Genomic DNA, 23,949 nt, shown 5'->3' on the forward strand with positions numbered 1-23,949 from the left:
TAAATGAATCAATAAACATTTAAATTATTAATATTGTAATCATCAGTTATATATCCTACATAAACAAACTTGTGAAGGTCCTAATAATTTTTTTTGAAAGAAATCAACACTAATTTATTTTAAATTAATATATATATATATTTACATTCAAATGAGTGAAAGCTATGCATAAAAAGAACTGAAAATAGAGGATAGGGTGGATTGGGATACCTTCATATGGCATGATAGCAAAGAGTCCTAATAATTTTTAAGTGTGAAGAAGAATTCTGATGTGAAAAAGTTTTCGAACCACTGCCAAAAGAATTTATTTTGCTAGATATTTGCCAGATCACATTTGTTATAAGAGATGGTGTCTACTTAATAGATAGAGGTGATGATGGGGTGGAAGTGGTAGGTTAATGGGAAGTGATAGGCAAAAGAAAAAAGATCAATAAAACATTTTTTAATATGGAGAAGAAAACAAAAGAATGCTCAAATATATTGACAAATGTTTTAAAATACCTTGTTAATGTTATATTTTTATGTATTATGTGAGTATACATATATTCATACAGAAATACTTATTTTTAAACTGGTCTTAACAGCCCAGTTTCTTCTACAAGTTTCGTTTTTATTAACATATTAACAAGTTTATGATTAAGTTCACAGTAAAGAAAAAAATTTAAAAATTTTAACAATTAGAATTTAAAAATGGAATGGGGTGGCTCTTCCAGAATTAGTAGGTTCCTGCTCCTGCGAGTTCTTCAAGCAGATGCTGGATGACTAATTATTGAAGCTGTGATGGAAGTGACTATGGGAGTGGAAAGTTTGAGGCTGACACCCTGAATCTTCAGGAAATTATTTTTTTTCTGTGGGGTATGTTCACTTTACTGTGTCTATAAGATTCTTAAGAGGTTGGGGGTGGGGGGATTTGTGGAGAAAGAAAAGGGGGCCGCCCTCAATAAAGATGGCACTTTCGACGTCATTTGCCCTTCCATTGTGGCCAATGGAGTTGCAGTTTGGGGCCGGGACCCACCACGTGGACCAATTAGGCCTTGCAAGATGCGATGAGGGTGACTGGATCGGAAGCTTCAAAGTAGAGTGAAAGTGGTGCAGACACAGCTGACACTAGAGGAGATCAAGATGGTGTTGGGTGAGTTTGAGGGGAAGGAGTGGAGGGAGGATCTGGCATTTAGAGAAGAGAGCATTCTTGGCTGAACCTGTAATCGTACAAGGGGACTATGTTTGGGAAATTGGGGAGGTTAATAACTGCTCTTTTTTCATACGTTCATTCATTCAACATTTATTTGGCATTTATAGTGTGCAAGGGTCGGTGAGTTGTAAAAAAGTATAAATCGATTTTTACAATCCCTTAAGGACTATAATAATGACATTTATATAGCGCTTTAAGATTCGCAAAGCACTTTGCATGTATTATCTCGCGTGATCCTCCATTAAGGCCCTGTTGAAATAAAGTGCTTTTATCCTAATTGTATAGTTGGGAAAACTGGGTTGTCCATGACTTACCCAAGGTCATCTAGTAATCTGTCAGCTTTGATGCATCCATATCAAGTACATTAATGCCACCAAAAAAATTACGTGCTAAATGCTGGACTGAGGACGTACCCTTATCCCTTCACTTAAAGGGTATGTAGGTTCGGGACCCGGAATAGAAAGCTGCGCTGCTCCTAGTGGGGGTGGCGTTGCAGTGACGCAGGAAAAGTATATCTGTCCCCCCATCCCAGAAATTCTCCTTGCGGTAGTTTGGAAGTTGCCTCCCTAGCCTAATGCACAGCACAAAATAAGCGACTGATAATTTTGTCCCTTTCAGTCTTATTGATGTTTTATATTTTCATTTATAGTTGCAACAAAGTAACAGTGAAGCAAATCTGATAGTGACTATCTGAAAGGGAATGCAACATTTTGTATCTTTGGCAATCTCCTTTCTATTAAAAAAAACCACAACGCAATAGAAATCGATCTTCTCCCTTTCTCACATTACCCCACTGGGGGAGGGTGGGAGGAAAAAAGAAAACCAAATTTTTTGTAGCACATAGGTATAGTCAAGCCCAGTAAATTTCCTTACTCTTGACAAGTGAGGAGAGGAGCGAAGCGGTGATTTCCTTTTAGTCTTTAAAGGCCGAGAAACCTTTCAGTATCTTTGTTGTTTTTTTGTGTTTGTGTTTGTGTTTGTGTTTGTGGTTGTGGTTGTGGTTGTGGGTTTTTTTTTTTTTTTTTTTTTTGATATGGCTTTCTCGTTTTCCCGCGGGGTTCCTTGTGCAAAGCGTTCATTCAAAGAGACTCTTATTAGGTTCCTGGAGCTTTGGCTGCTGGGATGTGTTTGCTAATTTTCGGTTCTCAGGGTCTGGGTTGATTGGTTGGGTCTAGGCCCTGCTGAGGAAGGGCGGGAGGCTTCTTCAGCAATTAGGCCATTACGGATGCTTCCCCGCTTCTTAGCTTGCCCCAAAGCGTTACACGCCCGAAAGCCGGACGTAAAGTGGATCCATCCACTTGGACGGGGGCGAGCCTAGTTGCGTGTTCCGGAAGTTCCTTTTCCCTGAACGAACATGGCAGCTTTGGCGTCTGTTGCCCTCATCTCTTGTCCAATGGAACCGGGAGCGGGCGATGAGTCAGCGCGCGACCGGGGCAGGGTCTGTCTGATGCAACACATGGGACACGGGGTACTCGGGGAAGGTCCCGCCGCCGCTGCTGCTGTTGTACGCTGCGGGCTGGGTTCGAGGCTGGGCTGACATGGCTTTGGAGGTGACGCACGCTGTCGCGGGGCTCCAGCTGGGTGAGTGTGGGGCCTTGGGAGGAGGGAGCGGCCGGAGGAGCTTTCCGAGAAAGCCGCGACCGCGCGGGCGTCCGTCCGCGCCCCGCCGCCCGGGAGAGGGAGCGGGGCCCGGGCCCGAGGACCCTTGTGGAGGAGGTGGCCGAATTGAGATCCGAACGCCTGCTGCCGGCCCAGCCTGGCCTAGGCCTCGGCCATTGTACCTGATCACTTATGCACCCCTCCCCATCCGCTCCCCCTCCTTCTCCTCCCCTTCCTCCGAGAAATCTATAATAATCAAAGATTCACTAGAAAGCGTGCACCTCCAGACAGACTCACCTAAAATGTTTACTCTTAGGGGAGTGACGACCAGATTTGCATTTTCCCGTGGTAGGGATAGTCGAGGTTTTCCTTATGTTAATAGGATTCTAGATTTAAATCTGGAAGAAACTCTTGCGTCACCACCATCTTTGGTCCCCAGGTTTGGTGAAGTCCTTGGATCGGTAACTTTTTTCCTTAATGGATACAATAAAATGCATGGAATTGTAAAGGAAACCAATTACATTGAAATACATTTATTAGGATATTTTAAAAAGGTCGTGCTGGCCTGGGTTCAAGGACCCCAGGTTAAGAAACCCTGATTTATCTCCTGGTTTTATTTGTTTTTCCTTATTTTTCAGTTAATAAACATTTTTATCTTTTCCTCTCTTCCTAGCCTCCTTAAAAAAAAAAAAAAAAAAAGAGAAAAGAAAAGCCCAAGTAACAAGTATGCATAATTAAGCGAAACAAATTTCCATATGGTCCATGTTCAAAAATGTTATGGCTTATTTATTCTACATTTTGAGGCTATGATTTTATTAGGAGATGGGTGGCCCACCTCGTTCATCTATCATCCGAAGGAATCTTGGTTTGAACATGTTTTAAAGGGAGTGCTTAAGTCTTTCAGGATTAATTGTCATATAGTGTGGCTGTTGCATAAATTGTCGGAGTTTTGTTTACTCTATATCAAATCATACAAGTCATTTTAGATTTCCTGAATATGCCTCAATAATGTTCCATTGCATTAATATGCTGAGATTTTTTTTTTAAAACTATACCCCAACTAGCAGCTGCCTCTTTAGTTTCCATTTCTTTTGAGTATTTTTCATTTTTAAAGATTAAGGAAGAACTCCCAGAAAAGTTAAGTGTAGTCAGTGTCATTAAGTCGTAGGGAAAGTATCAGAATTTGAACGCAAGTCCTCTGATTCTAGAGCTAGCATTTGTTCTATTACATAAGATACAGCTAGCACATTATGGTTTTATTAAAGTAAATGTTGTGCTATTTTTTGGTCTGTATTGTACTTCTAGCATATCTTCTATTAAATTTATAAAGATAAAAAAAAGTTAATATGGTTAGAATAATATCTGGTACCTGAGAGAATCATTGACATAGTAAATATGGTTATTCTTTTCTCTCTTTTTTTTTTTTTTATTAACAGGGGAGCTCTATGTCTCAGATCGAGAGGGGAGTGATGCAACTGGTGATGGAACAAAGGAGAAACCTTTTAAAACGGGCTTAAAGGTATTCAATCTCTTATCACTTAAAATTGAATTATACTTGGGTTAGCTAGATGGCACAGTGAATAGAACACTGGCCCTGATGGTAGAAGGACCCCAGTTCCAGATACTTAATATTTACTAGCTGTGTGATCTTGGACAAATCACTTAACTCCAGTTGCTTTAAGGAGAAAAAATTGAATTATACCTAACAGTATTATGATGGAAGAAGTGATGGACTTGAAGATAAGAATATCCTAGATTCAAATCCTGTCTTCAGTCTTATTAAATGGCACGTCCTCAGTCAAAACTTCAACTTCAAAGAGTTGAAGCACTTTGTAAACTTTGAGGCACCATATAAGTGGTAGAGTGATTGAAGATAACCTCACTCAGTACCTTCAGAATGTTTAACATGCATTTGCTTGATTTAGTCCAACCGTTTTTCTCCATCTTGCTTTTTTTTTTTTTTTTTTTTAACATAATACATAAGGGACTTTGAGTCCCAATCAGTAGAACTGTGGTAATTATAAAAGTCTTCATTGACTTTTTTTTTTTTTTTTTTTTGTTCCAAAAAAAGATTCACTCTTTCATTTTGATCCTTAAAAGGTTTTATGATGTTCTGACTTAGTTGATTCTTCATGCTTTCTGTAAACTTGTTTTGCCTTTACTTGGTTTTTGAGTTTTTGTTTTAATTTTTTAGCCTAGTTTATTTATAATGTACTTTAATCAACTTATCATATCTTGGTGGTAAGCCTAAATTCCTGATGGGCCACCTTTGGCATTTGAATTTGGGGCAGCATCTGCCAGAATACAGTCTTGGTTAAATAGGCTGTATGCTTCCCAAGGACCAATTTAAGCCTTATCAATTAGCTGGTCAGTCAGTGATGAACTTTTTAGATGTGTCCATCCATGAAAAGAGGATATACATAATGATATATAAATAATAATAACAATAACAATTACAACTTAGATTTATATGGTGCTTTAAAGTCTACACATCAACTTTACAATGATCATATGAAATATTTTTGAAAGTGGTGGGTGAACTAAAAGATTAGAAGTTAGGAGTTGTCACAACTGAACAAGAAATATTTTCATAATCAACAAACAATTTCAGTAAAATCTCACAATTTTTTTGTGAGATGGTAAAGGCAGTCATGATTTCTCCCTCTCTACCACTTCTGCCATTAAGAGAGCACATGTGAAATTAATGCAAAACATTTCATACAAGTCATGTTGTGAGAGAAAACATAATCCACCCCCCAAAAAATTTTCAAGAAAAAGTTAAAAAAAAAATAAGATTTAATCTCTATTTAAACACAAGCAGTTCTGTTTCTGGGTACAAATGGTATTTTTCATCATAAGTCCTTCAGAATAGTCTTAGATCATTATATTGCTGGAAATGGCAAAGTCATTCACAGCTGATCATCCCCCAGCATTGGCATTACTTTTTACATAGTACATTTCATTTTGCATGAGCTCATGGAGGACTTTACAGCTTTTTTGAGAGTATCCTACTCATCATTTTTTATAGATCAATAGTATTCCATCATAATTATATATCACAGTTTATTCAGCCATTGTTGGACATCACCTCAATTTCCAGTTCTATACCCTGAGAAAAAGAGTATGGTTTTTTTTTGTACATTTGAGTAAAAATATTTTAGTAGTTTGCATGATTAATGTTAAACATTTCCTGATTTCAGTTTTCATTACTTTATTTAGGTAATTCAGGACTAAATCACTACTGTACAATGTATTCCTTATTGTTCTTGTTTATTATAAATTCTGATCTTAGTTCTAATTATTTGATTTGTTTGACTGCACAATCTATACTCAAGAGATAATTCCTACCCCAAAATAATTTTTTTCCTGTCTTTTAAAATGTAGCCAGTTTAATTACTTGTCATTTTGTTTAGTGTTTATTATGTCTAGTGCCAATCAGTTATTTGTTTTGAAGTGTTCATGATGGAGAGGCACAAAGCTTCTATGAAGTAAGATTTTGTATTCTGTCATTTCTTCCTTCTGAATCTTCCTCATTGATCCTCCTTATGTCTTCCTACCTTTGATTTTAAGTCACCAAGTATCAGAGTAAATGTTGATTTGATGGAAGTCCTTTAATGGATGAATTTCTCTAGCATTTTATCTGCAGCTACTGATAATGATTTATAACTTGATATTATTTTTTTATATTGGTCTTTTTGTACATATTTAACCATTGATATTCAATACATGATTCTCAATGTCTCATGAAATGATATTTCTTATAATTTGGGAATGTACAATGAAAACTGCTTTGCTTATTCAACCCCTTTCTTTGTATCTCCAAGGAGTATTTCTGTGCCATCCTGTAATGTCTTTCTCTCCTATTTTCCATTTATAGCAAGAATGTTAAAATGGATAGGATTTAGCTCTTTCTGTAATATCCACACATTAGTCATTAAAGTGAATGGTCCATGTGACTCTTAGCATCCTCACCCCTTTTCCTTTCACTTTACCACTGTTACTACAGAAAGAGAAGGATGCCATGTAGGATTTGTGGCCATGTGGTTTGCCAAGGTTATAATAGTTTAATTTCTAGGTGACCACCTTATTGATGACATGTTCACAGTTAGCAGTTTTTCAAGAAATTCTAGACTTTTCTCCATTGTTCTCAGTGGAGCATCTCAGTCTGTGACAACTCATTGTTGTCTCAATAAGAAGTCAAGTTTTTGTATTATAATATGCCTTGTACAGAAATTGTGTCGCATACTCTCCAAACAATTTAGAGTGATTCCTGTCATAGTAACTTTTAAAATTATATTTGTATGTATCTGTATATCTGAATGCACTTGAGCATTCATTCATTTCTTTTGAGCATTTATTCATTTAGGATTTATGTTCATTCTAGAATAAAATTAAAATGTTGATATTATTCAATTAAAACTCATATCTCCCAGGTGGTAAGAACAGTAAAATTACTAAGCACATCTGAGCAAGTTTCAATCAGAACTGTAGCTCTGTATTCTTATCTACAGTAGAATGATACTGTGCTTTTAAGGGGGGACTCTTTTACAACCAATACCCTTACTGCTCTAGAGACTTTATAGTTGTTTTATTGACAGGAGTTGACTAGGCTTGACTTTCATATTTGTTGTCCTCACTACACAATAAAAGTAAGCAAGTGTATGCCCAGAAAAAGAACTCTGGGAGATGACTAAAAACCATTACATTGAATTCCCAATCGCTATATTTATGCACACCTGCCTTTTTGATTTCCTTCACAAGCTAATTGTACAATATTTCAGAGTCTGATTCTTTTTGTACAGCAAAATAACGTTTTGGTCAGGTATACTTATTGTGTATCTAATTTATATTTTAATATATTTAACATCTACTGGTCATCCTGCCATCTAGGGGAGGGGGTGGGGGGGGGTAAGAGGTGAAAAATTGGAACAAGAGGTTTGGCAATTGTTAATGCTGTAAAGTTACCCATGTATATATCCTGTAAATAAAAGGCTATTAAATAAAAAAAAAAAAGAAAAAAAGAAAAAAAAAAGTAAGCAAGTGTTAATTGGATAAGGTTAGCATTGCAATTTTAGGCTAGAATCTGTGTAAAAGTTCAGAACAAAGCCTTTTTCTGATGCAAATAGAAAGGCCAATGTTCTTATGATAGGAGCCTATTCCTTCCTGAACCATTCCTCTGAAAGACTGAAAAGAATTTCAGTGAGGTAGAGGATTTAGCTATTTATGTATAATTTCCAAATGGTTATTTTATCAGATTTTGTTTGAACATTAAATTTATCCTCATTTTGCAATCCAAAATAGTTACCTGAAGTTTGTTATGGATTTTTTTCTTGTTTATATTTTTCTTTTTTTTAATTTATGTATAATTTCAATTAAAAATATTTGTTACAAAATATTTTACTAGATGTTGATGATAATAAAGAATAAACTGAAACTCTCTTTTATCCTAAGGATAGGGGTTGTATCTAAGATTTTATTGATATTAAGGAATTCGCAAATAAACTTCTTCCAACAAAACGGGTTGACACTATTCTAGAGAATTTTATATTAATTTCATATTAAATGAGTAGTATGTTAGAAACAGGACTTGCTAGCTTTGAGATCGGTTCTCTATTGACTATACCACAGCTCTCTTCCCGCAAAGTATATAAATATATTATAAAATAGGGAATAATGGAAGCAAAGACAGATTTCTTGTCAAAGGCTTTGGGGGTTATAATTAGGGAAGAAGTTTTGACCTGGAGGCATGGGAGAAGACTAGGTAGAACATTTGACATTTGTGCTTAGCCTTGGATTAATAAAAGAGATCCAGACAAGATTTTTTTTTGGAGGGAAGAAGGGAACAGGGTTGTCCTAGTCACTAGGAATGACCCAGCTTGTGGCATATTGAGGGAAGAACCTCATGGTCCTGCTTTATTGGAACTTAATTGTGCAGGAAGGTGAGGTAGGAGGGAGACAAGGGGATGGAGAGAAAAGAGGTTTTGTAAGTAAATTTCAGTGAACTTGGCATTTGGTTAGACATGATAATGGGGAAAGGAGAAAAAAATCAAAGGTCTCAGCAATGTTTCAAACTTGATGATCACTTTTGGAATTCTGATTATTAGAAGTTAAGATATTTCTCATTTCTTGATAAGTCTTAAGCAGTTATTTGTATGAGAGTTTTCAGAAATAATAAAATCTGGTCTGTCTACCAGGTAGTTGGGATTGCTGGATGAAACATCTCTTAAAATGTTAGGTGTTTGTATAATTCTTGCTGGATGAAACATCTTTTAAAATGTTAGGTGTTTGTATAATTCTAAAAGAGTCAGTGATAGAACAAAAAGGGTACTAATGGGAATTCTCAGGGTCTTAAATACTGTGTGTGTTGTCATTTAATCTTTTAAAGCTAGAAGTTTTTTATCTTTGGATAATAATACTTAATTTCATAAGATTGTTTTTAGAATTGGTAGAAATAGTGTACATGCAACATGTTAGAATTCTTAAACCCCTATATAAATTATCAGCTCTTATTCTATCAACATAATATCTAATATTGTAAATCTTTTTATTTTTTAGGCTTTGATGACAGTGGGAAAGGAGCCATTTCCTACCATTTATGTAGATTCACAAAAAGAAAATGAGGTTGAGTATCTTAATGTTTTATATATTTTTTTTATTTTAGGAATAATTAACCCGATTAGTAGGCCTTACAAATAAATGTGTGTGTTTATTTCTTTCTAGAGATGGGATGTTATTTCCAAGTCACAGCTGAAAAACATTAAAAAAATATGGAATAGGGAACGAATGAAGAATGAATCCCGAGAGCAAAGAGAGGTAAGTAAAGAATTGGATGTAGTTCTTTTTTTTCTTCAAGTTTGGCAGGTAGAAGCAGTTTTCTAAAAGGTTCTTTATCTTTAACTGTTAGGCTGAAGACATTTTAAGAAGAGAAAAAAACCTAGAGGAAGCAAAGAAAATTACCATTAAACAGGATCCAAATCTTCCAGAGGCAAAATGTGTAAGTAAAAGTGAAATAGTTTCATGTCTTTGGGGCTTGCATGACTAAAGAATTTTTACATGTTCAGTGTCTTGAAAGGAATGTAACTGATGAATGTATTCCTTTTTGACTCTTCTTACTTGGCTTTTTAAGTATGAGAAAAGACTTTTTTTTTTTTTTTTTTTTAGTTGAAAAATAAGTTTATCATTTAATAACCAGCATATCTGATTTGTAGGTACACAGAATCAGATTTGCTTTGTTTTTTTTTGTTTTGTTTTGTTTTGTTTTTGAGCTTTTATTTTTGTTCTACTTAGAGTGAAACAGTCCTCTCCAGTGTTGGTAATGACCTCATTGTCAAATTCAAAGATTTTTTTTTCAGTTGATGCTGAATTCAGGAAAAAGCAAAGATTGGTTTAGGTAGAACATGGAACCACGTGGGGGACTGATGTTATGAAACTAAGAATATTATTTTGATAGTTATGTGAAGAATGAATTGGATAGAAGAGAGGCTGAAGACAATAAGGGAACTAACTACAGCAGTGTCTTTGTAAGAAGTCATGAATGTTAGACATAGACCAACTAGAAATGGATGGGAAACGTGTTTTGGAAGTAGAAGTGACCACAGTCAACAGCTAGGAGGAGGAAGAATCAGGGGTTACTCAGGTGGGAATCTCAGGGTACTCAGGGTATGTAGACACAAAGAAGCTGATGCACATCTGGGTGGAAAATGAGTATTAGTTACCTTCTTCCCATTCTTTACTGTTGAGTTTAAGCTATTATAATAAATTCCTGTAATTCTAATCTCTTCCCTTTCCTTTTATCTTCAACATATTCAGCCAAGTAATCATGTTCTCTACACAGAACTTGACTGGATGCCTATTGCTTGCTCACTGTTATTCTAGCATTCTAGGCTGACTATGATCTAGTTTAAATTAATTTTTTCAAGTATTTTTAAAAATTATTCCCCTAATGTACTTCTGTATTGGGGCAGCTAGCTGGTAAAAGTAAGTTAAAGTGCTAGTCCTGTAGTCAAGAACACTCATCTTGAATTCAAATTATAACTTGTTTCACAAAAATAAAATAAAACAAACGGGTTTACCCATTCAGGGATTATTATTCTTGACTTTTTTTTTTTTTTCCCCTTTATCTTGACTCATGTCATGGTCATACCCAGAATGAAATTTCTTTTCAACCTTTTCTTCCACTTTAGTCTCTCACTATTGAAGTTACTCCCTTTTTTTTCCAAGACCAATCTTTTCCATGAAAAGACTACTCCATCCTCCTAAGTTGAAAGTGATTGCTTCTCTGAGGAAATTTTCTATTAAGGTTAACTGAGAAGTGTTAACAAATCTAACTATTTGTATATATGACTTTTTTTCCATGTTCTTTTGAGAGCTGAAATTATACCTTGTTCCATCTTGGTGTCCCTGTTCTCTAATACATTCCCTTTTACATAGTGAGTATTTAGTAGAATTTGGTTGAATTCCTCTGTGCTAGCTGTATAGTTGATTTTTTACACAGTAGCTGAAGGAATATTTATAATTGAATATAAATTTATTTTCGCTTTTCTCTGATTAACCCTCTAGACCTATTTACACCATCTGGGTTTTCCTCTTTACCCTTCTACTTCATAAATTAAGACTCTCTTATCTTTATCTTTCCCCTACCCAAAACCCTTATAAATAAGGTTCTAGCTATTTTTTCATGAATCATCCATTCCCAAGTATCATGATATACATATAGTAGTGGTTTTTATAAAAGAATTTATAATAGGGGTGCTCTTCTGATCAGGATTTGAGATTTTTTTGTTGCTTCATTGAGTAAATTCTCTTTTATAAATTCAGGGAAAAGAAGTAATATGGAACCATTTTTATCAACTGGTCAATTCAGGGAGGAAACATTCATGTTTGGGGATCTATTGCAAATAAGATCCATGACTGAAACTTGCAGATGACTTTAATTTTCTACTTTATTCTGGATTAGAAATTGAGAGAAATAATTTTTTTAACTTTTACAAATAACTTTCTAACCTTAAGTAAGATTTCTGGTGTTTTGTGATCATCTTTCTGACTCAGTTTCATGATCTCTAAAATAAGGATAATATCTGCATTGTCTGTCTTCCAGCAAATATTGGGAAGATTGTTATGTGTTTCAATTTTATGGGCTGAATCATTTTATTTACTCTTATACTATCTCTTCCTTTTCTGACCTTGGCTAGTTTAAGGAAGTTGTTTTGAATATCACTTCTATTTTTTTTTTTAACATCCCTGCCACCCCCAGATTTTATATTGCCTGTGGATTTTATGGTTCTTATGATTCCATTGTCCAAATCATTGGTAGGAAGTTGGATTGTGAGATAAATGCTGAATTAATTAATCAGTTGTAATCTTACTTGACAGGTAAAGATTTGTGCTTTGGAAGCACATCGAGGGCAACGAGTGAAGGTATTTGGCTGGGTCCACAGATTACGTAGGCAAGGTAAGTTACTGTACCTTTCTATGTTAAATTTAAAGTCTAGTAGACTTATCAGAATGAAGAACTTTTTCAATATTTACTTATAAGCAGTGGTATTAAACTGAATGCATTGATCCCATATTACAGAAAGTCTTCCAGACCACATTGACATTTTTCTTTTAGTATCTCCTTCCTTTTCTTTCTGCTCACCCTTCCCAAAAAAAGAGGAAAAAATGAGAATTTTTTTCCCCTGTATTTTTCTTTTTCTCTTAGAGGCCCAGGGTAAATTCATTTTGACGGCATTCTTCCTCTCTTGGACTGATCTGCTAAGTTTCTTTGTGGTCCAAAGTTGAGAGATTGCCAGCTCTGCCCTTTACTTCGATGAAATTGAACAGATCCTTTAGTTTTTGTGGGCCTCAGTTAGATGTTGAACTAAATCAGCACCTGGGATCTCTGAACTTAAAAAAAAAAAAAAACCTGTTAACTATATTTCAGTATATATTTTGTATATTTAAATAAGTTATTCTGAGAAGGCATATGTAGGTTTCCGCAGGCTACGATAGGAATCCATAAAGTCCTAATTCTAGGATTCTGGATAAATTACAGCCTTTCTGAATTTTAGTTTGTTCATCTATACAATAAGGAGATTATTATCTGGGATCCAGAAACATGCTTTTTAAAAATGTGATGACTATTACAGGGTAAATAATAGAATTTCTTTGTTATTTTGTGTTTTATTTTATGTTTAAAAACCTTATTGTGAGAATGGATCTCTGGTCTTTGTCAAAATGGAAAAAAAGGCTATGATCTCCTGGACTAGAATGGCTGAGTTCTTTCATCTATAGAATTCTGTAAAACTAAGTTAATATGTGGTCTTAGTCATGTCACTTTACACTGTTTTGTATTTATTAATCTGCTGACTATGAATAAATAATTCCTCTGCTACTTAAATTATGAGGTTATTTTATTTTTAATGAGGATCTTAGCATAATAGATATAAATGAGTACTTATTTCTCCAAAGGAAACCTGAGAAGGATGGGGAATTTGACAAAGTCACTATACTTTTGTTTAATATTTGTATAAACTGCTATGTAAATGGTTAATTATAAAGATCTTAATAGCATCTCTAAGGAAAAAAATACTTTTCTTTTTGTTTTTAGGGAAGAATTTAATGTTTCTTGTATTAAGAGATGGTACCGGATATCTTCAGTGTGTCTTGTCAGATGAACTGGTAATTTTTTTCCCCCTTTTTCTATTAGCATAGATAGAAATCTAACAGATACTTTAAAGTCTGATAAACCATTTACAATTTGGGTTCCATGAATTTCAAGATGATCTGTAGATTTTTTTCTTTTTTTTTTTGTAAAAATGGCCCATCTTTTAAAATATGCAAGTAATTTGTTTGATATGTGGCTTTTAGTGAAAGGATAGCTTTTAACTTTTTAGTAAATTGTTTTTTAAAACTACAAATTTGAAAAAAAGGCTTAAGTAATATTTTGCTGGTGAGAATCTAAGAAATTACTTTTGAATTATGGGTGATCACAGTATATCAGTTTTCCCTTAAAGGAAGGTCAATTATGGTCTCATTGTTTTAAATAGAAAAATTTCTCCCATTTATTTGATATTTTATTTATATGAAAATGTTAAAAAAAATACATATTTGATGTTTTTAACATTTGTTTTTAAAACTTTCGAGTTTCAGATTCCCTCCCTTCCTCCTCAGCCCCCTATCCTTGCCATTGAGAAAGCACATGGGAAGTTATACAAAACACTGAATAAAAAGATTTGAGATAATTTATTGCATTGTTGCTTTGGATTGTGATTTAGCTACTTATAACTTGTTTCTAAGTCCTTTCACAGTTTCTAGTCATATATACCCTCACAGAGTCCCTACATCCCAATTTCTTAAGAAAAAATAAACAAAATACATTTTTGCTTTTGCCAAGCATTAAGAGTAAAGACATTTTGTTCAGAATTTTAAAGAACTATTTGTAAACAATACCCATATTTTCTTTACATTGTGATCTAGTTAAGCAAGAGTGAGTAGAAGATTCTGCTAAAAAAATCACCTTCTTTCTTCTATAGTGTCAGTGTTACAATGGAGTGGTCTTGTCTACAGAGAGCAGTGTGGCAGTATATGGAACACTCAATCTTACACCAGAAGGCAAGCAGGTAAGTGTGTGGAATTATTTATCCAAAAAATGCCTTAAATAATATTTAATAAGAGAAAAATTCCACATTAAAATTATGAAATTTTAGTGTTTGTCCTATAGTTAACAGACATAACACATCAACAACTAATTCGTTGACAAATGAAAGAATTCGGCTTTTGGTGGAGGAAAAAGTAATGTGATTATTTAGCCACCAGAGGGAGCTCACCAAATCATAGATATTGGCAAATAGTTCTAGAGAGTCACTTGGATTTGTGTGTAAGATTGGATTTAAGACATTAAAATTTCTTTGTGAGCATCATAATTGCAAAATAGCAGGAGTTAAATTTTTGTCTCAGCAACTATCTTCTTTCTTAACCATCCCCAAATTAACTTATTTTTTGTTCAGCCACATTATATAGAACACTTACTTGCCTTAATGATTCATGGGGGACTGATTTTTTATCATTTGTTCCAGATAGAAAACTATTTTATATTCACATTTAAATAGTCCTTTTCAGTTTTGGTAAATGTTAAGGTTTTTTAAAACCATTAGCCATAATCTGAAAGACTGGGACTGCATGTCATTAGTGGTTAGAATAGCTGACCTCAGAATCAGGAAGTCTTGAGTTCAAGTTCTATCTGTGTCACATCTGGCTGTGTGATCCTGGGAAAGTTTCTCAACCTCTCAGTACTTCCAGCTGCCTCTTAAAATTTGTGAGTTCTTCTACTGGAAATTCCTTTTTTCTAACAAAATTACAGGTTTGGGTTAGCCCCCTAATCAAAATTCATAATGACTTAAATTAGGATTATTGAATAGTATAAAATCTGTTTTGTTTATAATTCTTTTTGTTCCTCCTCCTTCCCCCCTCCCCTCCCCCCCCATCCCTTTTTTATATACCTAGGCACCAGGAGGCCATGAGCTGAGCTGTGACTATTGGGAATTGATTGGCTTAGCCCCTGCTGGAGGAGCTGATAACCTTATAAATGAAGAATCTGATGTAGATGTCCAGCTTAATAACAGATACATGATGATCCGAGGAGAGAACATGTCCAAAATCTTAAAAGCACGTTCAGTGGTCACCAGATGCTTTAGAGATCACTTTTTTGATAGGGGATATTATGAAGTAAGCATTATGTACTTTTTTGTTGCATAAAGTTGTGGGTGGTTTGTTTGTTTGGGGGGAGGGTTAAGGGTTTTTTTTTCCTGTTTTAGAATACAAAAGGCAAGCTGTCATTTTAAAGGTTTTTTAAAAGTATTCATTCTTTTTTTCTGTTTAAACAGGTCACTCCTCCAACATTAGTACAAACACAAGTAGAAGGTGGTGCCACACTTTTCAAGCTTGACTATTTTGGAGAGGAGGCATTTTTGACCCAGTCATCACAGTTGTATTTGGAGACTTGCATCCCCGCTTTAGGAGATGTCTTTTGTATTGCTCAGTCATATAGAGCAGAACAATCCAGGACTCGAAGACATCTAGCAGAGTATGGGAGTGCAGTTCCTTTTTTTTTTTTTTTTTTTTTAATTAAATTTTCACAGAAAAAACATCTTGTGTGATGTCTTTGTAGCAAGACTTTGTATATAGTATATATGTGAGAAATATAGTTTTAAACAGTAATTGGGGAAGTTTTGCTTACCCTAAAAATAATGTCAATTATGATACTCAGAAGTGGAATAGAAGAAATGTACATATTGGTTCACACTTTATCCTCTAATTGTTAGAATAAGTAAGAAATTGTTGGTTTTAAGAGATTCCACTATTACAACTGAATTAATGAGTATTGCTATTGGAATGCTATTCTAGACAGTTTTCCATTATTAAAATTCTTGCATTAGAGTAAAATTAAGTCAAAAACCCAGTGGCCCTGAAATGCTTTGGTGTCATCTTTTTCCTCAGGTACACTCACATTGAAGCTGAGTGCCCTTTCCTGACTTTTGATGACCTCCTAAACCGTTTGGAAGACCTGGTTTGTGATGTAGTAGACAGGGTCTTAAAATCACCTGCAGCAAGTTTATTATATGACCTCAATCCGGTATGCATTCTATTCAGAATTCTTTTGGGTACCAACATAGATTAATGGGATGAACTCAAACAGTTGAAAAATTTAAGACCAAAAATGACTGGCTCATCATTTTAATTTTGTACTAATTTTGATTTCTGTAAGAGAATGTTCTTGATGATTTATCCCCTATGTGCTTAAAAGTATGTATTTATTACTGTTTGACTAACTATAAAAATGTTTTCTAGTTTTGGTAAAAAAAAAAAAAACCAACAAACCCAAAAATGTCTTAAACTGATATACATAGATGCCTGCTCTGCAGTTCTTCACATCTTTTGGCAATGAAGCCTGGGCATTCAGCATCACTTAAACCCTAAATGATTTACTGAGTGTTTCATAGGGATTCTTTTAGTAGTAATGTTTGGGAAATCCATATTCTTTTTTATAGTAAACATAAGATGAATGTAACTTAACAAATTTGTAACAATTTGCCTAACATGTTGACGATCAATTTTTAACTATCAGGAACCAACATTGCCTTGATGGCTAATAGCTTCTTTAATTCCTCTGATTTGCTAATTTTGAACCAAGTAGTTCACTTTGTTAGAACATAGTACAATTGAAAGCATAGTTAAACGTTGTAGCCCAATTGCTTTTGTTCAGAGGAAGGAACATTCCTTTGCCATGGGTAGACTTTAAAAGATGTACTTTTGGCACTGAGGCAAGTCATTCTGGGGTTTGCTTTCATCGTCTATAAGAATGAAGGCACTGATTTATTTTATTATATTATATTATTTTATTATAGACTTTCACACCCCCCAAAAGACCTTTCAAACGGATGAACTACTCAGATGCCATTGTGTGGCTAAAGGAACATGATGTAAAGAAGGAAGATGGCACCTATTATGAATTTGGAGAGGTAAGAAATATCTCCTCTCTTGGTTTTTCTTTTGAAGGGGATATTGCATGTTATTGGAGCACATTTTTTATCTTAAAAAAAAAAATGTAAGTGATAAGCATTTGCCTGGCTTTATCTTTTAATTTTTCCATCCTTATTCGTCCTTTACATCAGCATTATTTTCTTGGAAGAATAGTAACCATGATTTCCTGGACCAAGTGATAACATTTTACCCAAGTCTTTGTTTATTCCTTTGCTGAATCAGGAATAGAAAGAAATAGGGTAGCCATTGAGGGTACAGTATAGTGAGATGATTGAGGATGATGAAAAGCCAGTAGATGGCGCAGTAGATAGCGCACCAGCCATGAACAAAGGAAGACCTGATTTCAAATTTGGCCTCATATAGCTGATACTTACTAGCTTTGTGATCCTGGGCAAGTAACTTAACCCTGATGGCCCCACAATAAATAAATAAAGTAATGAATGACAAATAAATAGAATGAAAAGCCTGACAGAAAAAGAGGTGGGAGGTGGCTGGATCCAAGTGTAAGAGATCAGTTATAGTCCTGGTGCTCAATGCCATGCATACTTTAAAGTTGCCACTCCTATTCTTACCCTTCCTCCTTTAGTTGCATTTTTGCTACTCACTTATCTTTAATAAATCTAGGGCAGCTAGGTGGCTCAGTGGATAGAGCACTAGCCATGAAGTCAGGATGACCTGAATTTCAAATCTAGCCTCAGACTCTTAACACTTTAAGTGTGACCCTGGGCAAGTCATTTAATCCTGATTGCCTCAGCAAAAACATAAATAAACCTTTTTTTTAAGTGCTTACTAGGTGCTTTGTGGAAGTAACTTTTAGAGGAGATTTAACATTATATGCTTCTCATGTACCCTGTTATACAGTATAAACCGAGAGGTTTCATGTTTATTGTTGATCAAATGTTGTCAGGAAATGCCAAAGATTCTCATAATTATTTCCACAATATTATATATACGTGATAGTAACATTCTTTTAAGTATCTTTATCAATTTGTATGTTAGCTACAGTTTCTTGTTACAACTTGAATATTTAATAGCTAACGCACTGAAATGCAAAATCACTGGGACATGTACTTAAAAAAAAAAAGGATGTATGTGAAAATTGGCTTGGTTTATTACCAACTAATGTTTTTAATTATTTTTAGCTAAATGTACTAATCTTGTAAATATGACATTTTGGATGTTAGTCAAAGCATAAGTGATATTGCAGGTAAACGAGTTGCAAATATCCTGTGTGTTTATAGATGTCTGTGATTAATAATATATTTTCCATGTATATGGTTGATATTCTGAAACCTTCACTGGTTCCTAATTTCACTATAATAAGTTTCATCATAAATATATGTAACCTAATAGATTATATATTTTTGCTATTTTTCCTGACACAAAATAGTGTCTGAATTCCTATATGGTATTCAGGGAGGTAAATGTCTTTATTATCGCTATTTATATAGCTATTTATTCAAGAATTTTGAAACATGTTAAATTGCTTGTTTTGAAAGTGAGACTAACCCCTCGCTACTTTTTGTGACTTGTTTTAATATGTTGCATCAATAGGACAAAGGCCTGGTGCAGAGGGAGAGAGCTCGTGGTGTCTTGTTGCATTTCTAGTTGTAAATGTTAATGAAGTCTTGTTTAACCTCAGGATATCCCAGAAGCCCCTGAGAGACTGATGACAGACACCATTAATGAACCAATCTTGCTGTGTCGATTTCCTGTAGAGATCAAGTCCTTCTATATGCAGCGATGTCCTGAGGATTCCCGGCTTACTGAATCTGTCAGTTGGTGATTCAAGTAGTATTAGGAGTCTCTTTTTAAGGGGGTGGGGATCACTCTATGGAATGCTATGTAAGCTTATTGTTTAAAACCTCAAATATTTTATTTCAAATTCAAAATTATAAATTCTTTCCAAAATTGTTGCTAAGAAGTGGGCCTGGTTTTTTGGTTTTTTTTTTTTTCTTAAGTTTTGTTAAATTTTAGGCCATGAATGATCAAAATAAGCATTGGAAGTGCTTCTTATAAGCACGGTTCTGGCTTAAGTGTTAGCAAAGTAATTTAATTTGCTAGTTTGGTACTAGCAGATTTATACAACATCTTGTTCTCTTTATCTTTATTTTTTAGGTAGATGTGTTGATGCCTAATGTTGGTGAGATTGTGGGAGGCTCCATGCGTATCTGGGATAGCGAAGAACTGCTAAAAGGATATAAGAGAGAGGGCATTGATCCTACTCCCTACTACTGGTATACTGATCAGGTAAGTAGAATTTAAGAGGAAAAGTTTTTGTAGCTTAATTGACAGTCTCTATTTTATAAAAATGGTCGTCTTTGCATATAAATAATAGCATAGTTTTTCTTGCAAAATTTTATAAATTTAACTAAATGGACACTTTAAGTTTAGCTTAGACATTTTCTACTTTCTAATTTGTGACTTAGTATCTGTCTTCTTGATAATAGCAAATTATTACCTTATATTTGGACTTTGTTAGGATCTTTAGTCTTGAACTCTGACTTTACTGGATGGGATGGGAGGGGATGGGATAGGATGATTACTGAAATTATTGCATCAGATTGGAGTATTTAAAATAGTTCAGAAAGTCTTCTTACAGTTGGTGATCCCATCTGTCCCCCTTTATTAACTTTCATTTTCTACAACTCCCCTTTCAGCTACTATTTACAAATTTGCAGTTGCCTCTTAGACATCTATACCTTTATTTCCTATTGGAAGCAGAAACATCAAACTCTGAAATCTTAACTCTTCATTTTTGCCTGAAAATCTGTTGTTCTTCTGGTCTTTACTGTTTCTTTTAATGCTGCCTCTCTTCTCCTAATCACTTATTCTTAAGGTCTCGGAGACATCTTCTGATTTCTAGTACTCTTCCCCATACATTGTTAGTAGCCAAGCTTAATTCATTATCTTTGCAATATCTATTGCATCTGTCTAATTTTTGCCATTTCCAGTATGACACCACTCCAGGTCAGATTTTTATTAGTCTTCCCAAGACTAATTTAATGTCCTTGTAATTTTTTTGTCTGCCTCTGGCCTCCTCTTCTAAACACACTTTCACTCCACTGCTGGACGTTTTCATTGGTTTTCTATCCCCCAGAAGACAAGGGCTAAACTCCTTGTTGGAAGTCAAATCCTGCAATGTGGTTCCAGTTTAGCTTTGTCTCCATTTATTATTTGGTCAAACCAGACTATTTACCTATATACTGTGTTTTTACATCTTATGTCATGCAGCTTCTTAGGCCTGACGTGTGGTCACCTCCCTTCCCACATTTCCAGTGAAATTTTATCTGATCTTTTAAAGCACATTTCAGTTGCCATTTCTTACACTGAAACCTCTATTTCTTCTAAGCTAGAAGTGAATTTTTGTGACATCTATGGAATGAGCACAGGATTTGTAGTAAGAACTGGAGTCTCAGCACCGTCCTTTTTTGGCTATGTCACTTTGGACAAATCATTTTATTTCTCTGAGAATGTGTTTCCTTTTCTAAACGATGAGCTCCTTCCAGCTCTAAATTCGTGATCTTCCATTTTTTTATGCACTTAGAATATTCTATTATCTTAGAGCCATTTGTATACATACCTTCCCTCCACTAGATTATATATTCTTTGAACATAGGGCAGATGTTATGTCTAATTTGCCATTGTATCTCCTACAGCATCCGAGTGTCCTTCTTTCACATAGTCTTTAATGAATGTTTGCTACTTGGTTTTGGAATAAGATAACATTTGAAAATTGGCATTTAACTTTTGTTTTGTTTTTGACAGAGAAAATATGGTACATGCCCCCATGGAGGGTATGGCTTGGGCTTGGAACGTTTCTTAACCTGGATTTTGAACAGATACCATATCCGAGATGTATGCCTGTACCCACGTTTTGTCCAGCGCTGTAAACCCTAAGTGTCCAGTGAATCATAGCAAAAGGGAAGGGTACACACAGCTTAATGGAAAGATACGATTTCCAAAATGAAATGATCCATTTATTTTTGTCACATCAGATTGTCACTGTTCATCTTATCTGTTCTCATGCCATAAAATAAGTCACAATTATTTGGTATGTCCCAGAAATAAAAATGACTTCAAGTGATATTTATGTTGTCATCCTTAGAAAAATAACTTCCATTATAAACATTGGGAAAGAGATACTGTGGCATATTAGTGTGCAGTTAGTGATAAATTTCAGCTCCTGATTATGGACTATACAAAATTGTTCGTCTCATAGTACCATTTACCACTGATACCTGGTATTTTTACTATATCCTAGTCACTTGAATTTTTTATGTTCTTTTTTGTGCTACTGAATTCCATATTTTGTGATTTGCAGCATCTTACTCTGTCAGTGAATTAACCAAAATTGGAATAAAATTGACATCTTATTAATATTAATACAGTGTTAAAGATTTGACTACTTCTGTATAAATGTCATTCAACTATGGATACTGGAATAAAATAAATCATTTTCTTGGGCTTTGTATGTATTATTATCTGATAAGCATTCCAGAGTTTAAATGTACTGAAACAATTTTGTTTACTACAGAAATGAAAGAATTTGCAGGTTTTTTTCAAAATGTTTAGTAAAGGCCAAAAAGGTAGATGGCAGTATAAACACCATTTGGGGGGGTAATTAATTTGCAAGGTCTTTGTTCCACTTTTCTGAAGAATCAGATTGCTTTTCTTCTGGCATTTCCATAAATAATCAAGGATAAATGAACTCCAAAAAAATTTTAAGCTGGAATATTAATATATTGATTAATACAAATAGTTTGAACTATTTAATCATGTATTGGAATCTAATCTGAGCTGTTTTATTCATTCTTTCTGTACTTATTGAATTACTCCAGCTCAGATTCAGTCAATTAAGAATGCATGTTATATATATTCCATTAACTGTAATCTTGAAAATAAAGGACAACATGTAGAAATAAATTTTGCTTGGATAATTTTTTCATGATTATATATCTTTCCTTACCAACGTGCTGTTTTCATTTTGATATTTTTCTGATTTTTTTTCCTCCCAAATACATGCAAAGATAGTTTTTTGCATTCACCTTTGTAAAACCTTTCATTGCAAATTTTTCTCCCTCTTCCCCCATACCCCTAGCTTCCCAAGATAGCCAATGATCTGATACATGCTAAAATTGCAATTCTTCTAAACATTTCCACATTTATCATGCTGGAGAAGAAAAAAATCTGATCAAAAGGAAAAAAATGCAAGAAGGGAAAAAAAATTCAACAGCTATGCTTTAATTCAGTCTCAGTTGTCTCTGGATGCAGGTGGCACTTTTCAAGTCTTTTGGAATTATCTTGGATCAAAGGTTGTGATAAAAGGCTCATTTCTAAAATATGTAGAGAACTGACTTATGAGAATACAAGCCATTTTCTAATAAGTGACCAATTTTCAGATGAAATTAAAGCCATTCTAATTACATTTAAAAAGAATTCTAAATTGGAGCAGCTAGGTGGCTCAGTGGATACGCCACCAGTCCTGAAGTCAGGAGGACCCGAATTCAAATTTAACCTCAGACACTTTTAACATCTCCTAGCTGTGTGATACTGGGCAAATCACTTAACCCCAATTGCCTCAGGGGAAAAATATTCTAAATTGCTATTGTTTAGAGAAATGCAAAGTAAAACTCAGGTACCACTTTAGTGCTTTCAGATTGGCTAAGAAGACCAGGAAAAGAGAAATTTGGGAGATGTGAGAAAACTGGGATACTAATACAATGCAGTTGTGATTTCAATGGTTCTGAAGAGCAATTTGGAATTACGTCCCAAAGGACTGTCAAATTATGCATACCCTTTGATCCAGCAGTATATCTACTGGTCCTTTATCCCAAAAAAGGGAAAAGACTCCACATGTGCAAAACTGTAGCAGCTCTTTTTGTAGTGGCAAGGAACTGGAAATAGTGGATGCTCATCAATTGGAGAATGGCTGAATAAGTTATGATATATGAATATTATGGAATATTACTGTTCTATAAGAAACAATCGGCAGGATGATTTCAGAAAGGCCTAGAAAGACTTAAATGAACTGAAGGTAAGTAATGAGTAGAATCGAGAATGTTGTTCACAACAAGATTTGTTTACAACAATGAGGTGATTCAAGGCAATACTAATGTACTTGTAATGGAAATGCCATCTGCATCCAGATAGGACTGAATGTGGATCAGAGTAATATTTTCACCTTTTTTGTTGTTTGTTTTTTCCATTTTTCCTTTTTGATATGATTTTTTTTTGTGCAGCATGATAAATGGAAGAATGTTTAGAAGAAATGTACATGTTTATTAGCTTACTTGCTTTTTAGGGGAAAGAGAATGTGGGGAGGGAAGGAGAAAAAACACAAGGTTTTGCAGGGGTGAATGTTGAAAACTATCTTTGCACCTATTTTGAAAAATAAAAAGCTATTATATAAAAAGAAAGTAATTGTCTTGGATCATCTGAAAACATTTTAATTCACAATGTTAAAATGGCAATATTAGCATGACTAGAAAAGTGGTAATACTTAAATTGTGCTTAATTGCTTCTTTTTATGAATTGATTTAGATTTTATTTGTTGGTGTGTTTTAAACACTAGTTAAATTTTATTCAATTTTGTAATTCGAAATAAAATTATGAATAAAATATTTTATAGTTCAAGA

General features: G+C 34.4%; 1 protein-coding gene across 2 annotated transcripts; it reads left to right on the top strand.

The window, feature by feature from the left end:
- Positions 1-1,016: 1,016 nt before the first annotated feature.
- NARS1 (asparaginyl-tRNA synthetase 1) lies at positions 1,017-22,279 on the top strand. Of its 2 annotated transcripts, none has more exons than XM_031945924.1 (15): positions 1,017-1,132; positions 4,228-4,310; positions 9,347-9,412; positions 9,512-9,604; positions 9,696-9,785; positions 12,164-12,242; positions 13,380-13,450; positions 14,305-14,391; positions 15,275-15,496; positions 15,655-15,854; positions 16,268-16,403; positions 17,176-17,289; positions 18,954-19,085; positions 19,430-19,561; positions 21,080-22,279. In XM_031945924.1, the coding sequence occupies exons 1-15, from the start codon at positions 1,123-1,125 to the stop codon at positions 21,209-21,211; spliced, it is 1,647 nt and encodes a 548-aa protein (XP_031801784.1). In that variant the 5' UTR covers positions 1,017-1,122; the 3' UTR covers positions 21,212-22,279. The 2 variants fall into 2 exon arrangements, with proteins under 2 accessions (XP_031801784.1, XP_003760018.1); XM_003759970.4 differs by lacking the exon at positions 1,017-1,132 and adding an exon at positions 2,624-2,773.
- Positions 22,280-23,949: the final 1,670 nt, after the last annotated feature.

Source organism: Sarcophilus harrisii, chromosome 1, assembly GCF_902635505.1.
Source record: "Sarcophilus harrisii chromosome 1, mSarHar1.11, whole genome shotgun sequence".
In the NCBI taxonomy this organism is placed as follows: Eukaryota; Metazoa; Chordata; class Mammalia; order Dasyuromorphia; family Dasyuridae; genus Sarcophilus; species Sarcophilus harrisii.

Coding starts and splice junctions, on each gene's coding strand:
- NARS1 (XM_003759970.4), top strand. CDS start 2,731: ATGGCTTTGGAGGTGACGCACGCTGTCGCGGGGCTCCAGCTGG. Junction 14,392..15,274: donor TTACACCAGAAGGCAAGCAG/GTAAGTGTGTGG, acceptor TTATATACCTAG/GCACCAGGAGGCCATGAGCT. Junction 15,497..15,654: donor TTGATAGGGGATATTATGAA/GTAAGCATTATG, acceptor CTGTTTAAACAG/GTCACTCCTCCAACATTAGT.